This window comes from Rhinolophus hipposideros (genome assembly GCF_964194185.1).
Source record: "Rhinolophus hipposideros genome assembly, chromosome: 6".
Classification (NCBI taxonomy): Eukaryota; Metazoa; Chordata; class Mammalia; order Chiroptera; family Rhinolophidae; genus Rhinolophus; species Rhinolophus hipposideros.
Genome location: NC_138052.1, coordinates 46,082,287 through 46,089,655, shown reverse-complemented (window position 1 = coordinate 46,089,655; position 7,369 = coordinate 46,082,287). Strand labels below are relative to the sequence as shown.

The 7,369-nt window shown below is 35.9% G+C and overlaps 1 protein-coding gene across 1 annotated transcript; it reads right to left on the bottom strand.

The window, feature by feature from the left end:
- Positions 1-773: 773 nt before the first annotated feature.
- Positions 774-7,369, bottom strand: G6PC2 (glucose-6-phosphatase catalytic subunit 2; the record flags this gene model as incomplete). The annotated part of the gene is made up of 5 exons (XM_081051723.1): positions 7,030-7,369; positions 6,308-6,417; positions 4,199-4,310; positions 2,111-2,226; positions 774-1,285 (listed from the first exon to the last, which is right to left on the bottom strand). Exons 1-5 carry the CDS (start codon positions 7,245-7,247, stop codon positions 774-776), a joined length of 1,068 nt encoding a protein of 355 aa, XP_080907849.1. The 5' UTR covers positions 7,248-7,369.

The following is a 7,369-nucleotide window of genomic DNA, read 5'->3' as shown; positions in this document are numbered from 1 at the left end:
ACAGTAGCCTGGCCTGTTTCCTTTTCTCTGAATATGTATCCATACCTAGAACCACCACTGGCCCCCTCAAAACTCTCATGCATGATGTAAGTCAAACAGGATGTGGCATATTAATGTCATTTTTTGAAAAATTGCTGGTTTACATAGCAATTGTGATAGAACCTACATAAAATTTTATGGATTTTTACTTCTTGAAAGTGAAGAAATACAACATTGTGTAATGGAAACGTGTTCGAATATTAAGGTTTTAAATCCTGTCTGCTGGTGGTGTAACAAAAGCGAGTGCTTTTACCTGAAGAAGCCTCCATTTCCTTATCTGAAAACTGAGGGGTTTGGATTTGAGTGCCACTAAAATACCCAGAACCACCCAAAGCAGCTGAAGATGATAAAGACTTCTGATGCTGGGACTCCTTGTTGGGGTGCTGCAGACTGTGATAAAGAGATAGTGCCAGCAGCAGTCAATTGTCTCCAGGTGGGAGTGCAGGCCCTCTATTGCCCCATCATGTGATTTTTCAATAAAAAAATACAGAAATTTTGATTTTTATGTCGAATGTGATGGTTTTTACATGTTGGCAACAAACTTAAAATAGAAAAAAATTTTAAAAGACTACTGAAGACCAAACTAAATATACGTGCGGGTGGGAATGAAGCCTATGGTGGCTGCCCTGTGCCCTCTGATTGGAAGCCCCCAGGCTCTCCCTGCTCTGTGTTTCTATTGGAAGTTGGAGGAGGAGGGTCATCCTGGGACCACAGAGCACTGACTCAGCACAACTCTAATCAATCTTCTTTTCACTTGGTTTCATTAGCATGTGGATACAGTAGGGAATTAGAGCAACCACAGTCAGTGGAATGGACGCACTTTTACAGAAAGACAGCACATAAAATAAATGCTCTGCGTGAGTGGGGATTTTGATGACATGGTAGAGCTGCAGTGTGCTCAATGAGGCCATGACACAGAGGAGCCGGAAGCTCAGCTTGTAGCCGTTTTCGCCTCGGCAACTCCTGAGAAACATCTCTGAGTTGATTGCAAAGCCCAAGCCGAAGAGGACCCCAAGGTTTCTCACTAGTCCAGCAAAAGGCGTGGTGTCAATGTGAATCCAGTCGGGGTTGGCACACCACTTCTTGGCTATGGGCACAGACCACAGCAGGTCAATATCAAGCAGTCTGAGAAGCAGGTAAAAGCCAAGTGCAAACAGGAAAAGGAAAAGGTTGGTTTTCAGGTATGTGCTCAGGCTGGCTGTCTGGATGCCTGGAGTGTGTTCAAAGGCCTCTGCCACAAGCATGCCTGGGGATGAGAAAGAGAACTGAAGGTAACTATGTGCCTCTGAGCCCCCCAGGAATCAGTCCTCTCTACATTAAAAAAACGTAGCTATAGTTTTCACTGATGAAGGGTTTCAGACACCTAGATTCTATCGATTTTCCAAAGTTTTTTTTATTTTTTAATTTGTTTGTTTTAAGGCAGTAACTAAAACACACACTGCCTCATGGTCTTTTCGCCACCTATATCATGACGGGGATCTTTCAGGAATCCCTGGCTCTGAGTGGCAACTCATTCTATAGGCAGAGCACTGATCTAGGTGCTTGTAATTAGTATTTCAGTTGAGTAGCCAATTAACTTAGAGAGCCTTTGAAAAGCATGTGAGGCTGAATGGCAGAAACTCAATCATGGTGAATGGCGCTTCAGGAATACAAAGCAGCTGCTAAATGAATTCCATAGTCATGTAATAATCACTGCAGGTGTTTCAGAGACTGGCATGGTGTGCAGGTTGGAATGCCATTATTAAGTCTCCCAAAGCAAGACACAAGCAGGCTGTCTGAAGTGGTGGTTTGGGTGTTGGACTTAGTTCTAGTCACACTTCAGAGAAGCCCATCTCACTAAGAGGTTAACGTTTATCCCATTAAGTGAGACTGAGCCATTGTGTACACGGAGGATTTGAGAGGTGTGTTGAACCACTTAAGCTCCCAGGTAGCATTAAGTATCAGTGGCGTGGCAGAATTACCTGAGAATGGAGATCTGATTACCAGGGAGAATCTGACAACATAAAACAAAGCTTTCAAATGACACTAAAGCTTTTAAATGACACAACCAAAGGTAAGTGATCATATTTACCACCAATTACTCCAAGAATAACTTGATGAGGAAAATGTGTTGCTATGAATACTCTTGAGATGCAGACACTGATTTGAATCAACCAAAAAAGACTCCAAAGAAATGACCAGGTCAGTCTACGATGGAAGAATAGATACAAGCGTAAAAAGCAAAGAAATTGTATCACTCATAAAATTAGGGGGGTGACACCAGAGGAATTGTCTAGCTGTGACATAACATCATAATTCTTGAGTCTTTTTTTCAAAATGTTTCCATGTGCTCCATAGGATTTGAAAATCTTTAACAGAGGTTTCTACATTTATCAATGCATTAAACTTAACCAGTGCTATATGCTGAGATTTTAATAAATGCTATAAAAAGGAACCTAATTTGATATCCTAATAATTATTTTAATGGAGTAGGAAAAATTCAAGTTTGGGGGAATTACTAATATCCAGAATGATCAAAAATGAATTGTATCTATTTTTACTCTCTGTTATGTGTGTTTCCTCTTTACTTTCCTCTCTCAACCTTTCTTTGCTTGAAGAAACTCACTGGAGAGGCCGCTGCCACTGTGATGAAAAGCACATGAGCATTCTCTCAAGGACGTTTTCACTGTTTTTAATTTCATACTCAAAAGAGTCCTGATTCCTTGGCTCTTAAGATACAGGAAACAAGGAACAAGGGAATTGACCTACAGGTGTATATACTTAAGATTAGAAACAGCAGTGTACAAAAACTTAAAAAATATTAAAATCCAAGCAATGCCTGTTACTTTGATTAAAAAATTAGCAATATTGAATTTTAAGATTCCTTGGGGGTTCTGAGTGGTTTGTTCCTGATAATTAGATCAAACTTTGGTTATTGAACAACTAAGAAATAGAGAGAAATGAGACTTCCAAAGAGGAAGTGAGCAGGGGTTTCCACATGGAAAAAGAATAAACAAGGATTTGGTAATATTAAGGTAAGGAGTAGATACCAAATACATTTTGATGGATGAAGAAATGTTGCAGTTATAAAACTCAAAAAAGAATTATGAGAAATTTTTTTAAAAAAGGAAAACAACTATTTTTCCAGGTTTGGAAATTGGAAGAAGAAATGCACTACAAAGAAAATGTAAAGTTTATATCTAGATTCCTATTTTGAAAAATTGTCTGTAGATAGAAAATGCTAATTTATTTAAATTACAACAACTTTTTACTGTTGCTGTTTTTGGATAAGTCATAAAGCACATAGTCTGTCGCATTAGAATAAACTTTAAACATACCCAAATTCATTTGGTCATTGGGTTTTTATATTATCCAATACTACTCTCAAAAGTGGGATATATGATGGATGTTGGAAAATTTTCATTTTAAAAGAACTTTGGTATATGTGTTAGTATTTTTTAAAGCAATTAACTGAAAAATCTTATCTCAGGTAGTTTATGAGCAAAGTGGTGCTCAGGATTGTTTTAATGATAGTTAAAGTATTAATATTTCAGGAAAGAAGAGAAGGAAATAGCCCAATTCTTAGAAAAATTTTGAGTAATCTTAAAGTTCTAGGTATTTCTGAACATTACAAATCTACTAACATTAAATCTACTAACATTCAAATTTAAGTTTGTCTCTAGAAAGCTTTTAATTAAAAAGGTTGCAAAGTCTTTAAAGCTAGACTATGTTATTTATGTCAAAAACATTGGCTAATCAAAGAAAGAAGCATAATTATCCTAATTTAAATGATGCATTCAAGGGTAATGATGATTCTTAAAGTTTCTAATTAATCTTAAAGCAAGGGAATGTACATGCCAAATTATTTCCTTATATATAGATAACTTATTTACAAGCTACCAAAGTGATTATTGTACTATGGAGACACAAAGGCAATTTTAGCAAATCATTAATCAATTAAACATTTCCCATCCTATAATGTGGCAATAGCTGGGAGGTAATTAGGACATTATCTAAAAGCAAAATATTTATTTTCTATTTATTTTGTTATTTTGGTTATGATGGAATAGACTAAGCACATTTCAAGAACTAAAAACACAATAAAATGAATTTTTAAAAGGACTTTTCTGTATTCAAAGCTGTCATGTTCCAGTGCTACAGAAACTGGAGCAATGCTGACCTGTGCAGAGTGGTAGATGGCTTATCCATCCCGCTGACAGTATGGCTCAGGGCAGCGGTTACCATGACATACCAGACACACGAAGAGCCCATTGCATGGCCAGATGGACTTCCTGTAAGAACAAGTGTCAATCCATTTGAAAGGTGGATAACAGAGTATCAACATCAGAAGTGGACAGTAAAATAGCATATTAATCATAAATATTACGAATAACTCAGAAACAAACCACAGGGCATAGGCTATATATAATGTCTAGACATAGGTAGAAATAAAGAAAATTGAGTTAAATTGAGCTTCAAAACACTATTTCATTTATTCCCCCCACAGTTTTCAAGTTCATCAAATTCCAAAAATTAAAATGTTCAAGGCTAATTAAGAACTCAGGGTGTTGCACAAAAATCTGCCCTCTCTACTCATTCCCTATATCTAATTGTTTTCAATCGATGAGAAAACTAAAGTACTTGTATTGGATCTTGAATCAGTTTATTTTCCTTGGGCTGAAAAGTCAAAGATCTAAAGGGTATTACTGCTACGTCTGATTTACCAATTGACTACTACACACTAGTACCAGTAGCTACCTCTATGCCTGTCTGGTGGGCGGCCGCTTCAGTGGGAGTCTTTGTTATGAAATGCATGAGGAGAAGCTGTAAAGGGGACATCAGTCCTGCCAGAAGAAGCCTGCAGACAGGTAGCCTTTCTACTCCCAGAATGTCCTTCCCAGGCAGCTTGATTTTTTTTTTTTAAAAGTCACTTTACTTTGATATTCTCCCTGAGTCTTCACCAAGTGGAGATTTATTCAGGTTAATCACCAGTTTCTTTTTGAAAAACACTAAGTTAAACCAAACAAAGATAAATCTATTTCTTGTAGATCTATTTCTTTCAAATATGTTTCTTATGCAGGAATTTTCAGAGACTTTTATATGCTTAAGTGAGTTATATATCTCCAAGGAGTGAATATAAGATGCAATGTATCTTTTTTCTTCTCCTCCTCCTCCTCCTCCTTCTCCTCCTTCTCTTTCTCCTTCTTCTTCTTTTTTTCCCCAGCAAAAGTCTCAAAAGATAGAACTTATGTGGGAAGTGCTGGGATTTTTTTAAAAAGTAACATTTCAATTGTCTCAAAAGTTATCTATCCATTCACCCACCCATTCATCCATCCATCCCACACTGATTTCACAAAGATAAAAATATACACTATTCCTGACCTGATGGAACACACAATCTACCGGAGGAGCCAGATATATAAAGAATTAATTATAGTACAGTGTGATAGTAATATAACAGATGGGTGATACTTTTATGAGAGCCAAAAAGAAAGATATTCAGACAACTCACTAGGAACTTACACATTCACTATATTCAGGGCTAATTTCAAAGGATGGAAAATGGTAAGGATTTATGTAATAAACTATGGTGAGGTATAACACATATTTATAAATTAAAACAACATCAGTAATTTCCTTTATGTACATATTTCAAAAAACTTTTTTATATAGTCTTAAATTCAACTTCTATAGTAAAGGTTGTACACTCATACAGAATCTTACTTATAATAATAATAAAAAAAAGTGGCCCAAGAAGCCTAGTTACATACTTACATACAAGAGAAAAAAAATTTTAAAGAAATCATTGTAAGTTCAGAGATATCTTTACTGGCGATAGTAATACCGGGAAGTCCTTACCTTTCTTACAGAAAACTTGTTTATTCTTTCCTCATTCATGAGATTTTCAGAAGACCTAGAATTACTTGAAAGTTGCTCAACAGGAAATAAATCAACATTTCCAGGATTTTAATATAGTTCTTTGGCAACTTGTTTCAGCTAACTGTTTTTTGTTTGTTTTAGTTCCAAACCATTACATTGTTCCAAAAAAATAAATGCCAAATATAAAACCATTTGAGTAGTCTCCTAACTTACCTTTCTATAGATAACAATGAAATTTGATTATTCATAAAACTTTTCTTTCCCATTAGCAATTTTTATGCTTATAAACTTTTAGCATCCTCACTGATTACATTTTCTTTGATCCTCTCTCTGATATCATACAGTTATTAGATGATAATCATACATAATGACTCCCTGTTGGAATATCTTTAGTAACTTGATTGCTTACCTGGACCTGTTTCGCATGTAGTGGGAAACTGTTCAAGGCATGGACTTGAGTGATTTAGGTAAATCTGAGTTTCTTGGACCCACCAGTAAGGCCGATGACCAAATAATATCCTGTATTTAAAGAAATATAAATATGCATATATTTAAACACACAACCATTACTTAATTGGAGACTAGTTATTTTCTCCTATAAAAATGATTCAAGCAGAGGGTTGATAGGGAGAGCTCATGATTAAGAAACTTTGAAAGAACTTGCATTCTGGTCTGTTTCTCAGTATAGAGGATGACAGTCATTTGGGGTTTGGGCATTCTTTCAATAAAAGCTTTCAATAAAAACAGGGACTTTTTTCCTTGTAGGGGAAGTCCTGTGGGTGCTTTGGGTACTTAGACTAGGAATATCAAAGTGGTCTCTGGAATCATCAGTCTTTTCATTATAGTGCTGTTCATTTAACTAACTTCTTGTCTGATCACAACATATGTGTTACAGGATTTTGGAACTTACTTGTACATTAGTATTCAGTTGTATAAAAATGTACATTTGTATGTAAGTATACATTTCTATGGTTTTCGTAAGTTCTATTTATGAATTGGTGTTTCAAGTTAACTGATATGTTTGAAAGATTTTCCAAGTAAAACTATACACATTTAAAATGTGATTATTAAGCCAAAGCTATAAATTTAAGAATAAGCTGTCGGAAAAATGAAACAAAACAGAAATCTTACCATTTAAAAATAAGATTGAACCAATCCCCAATGACTGCTACCCATATCATCTTGGTTCCAACTGTCTGATTAAGTTGAAACCAAAGTGGAAAATAAATAGAAAAGATATTCCGGGGGTCTCCAACATTAGACATAAAATTTAGAAAATTGTAGTAAGCTCGGTAATCCTTCTGCAAATGCTGAATAACGAGCACTCCATTCCTATGCAGGAAATCCATCTTGAAAGAGAGGCAATTCTAAACATAGAGCAATTGGAGCTGAAGTGCTCTGAGCCCCACCATTTTTATACGGTATTCTCATGGCGTGTCCAGTCATTACCGCAACATGTGATGCTGACCAT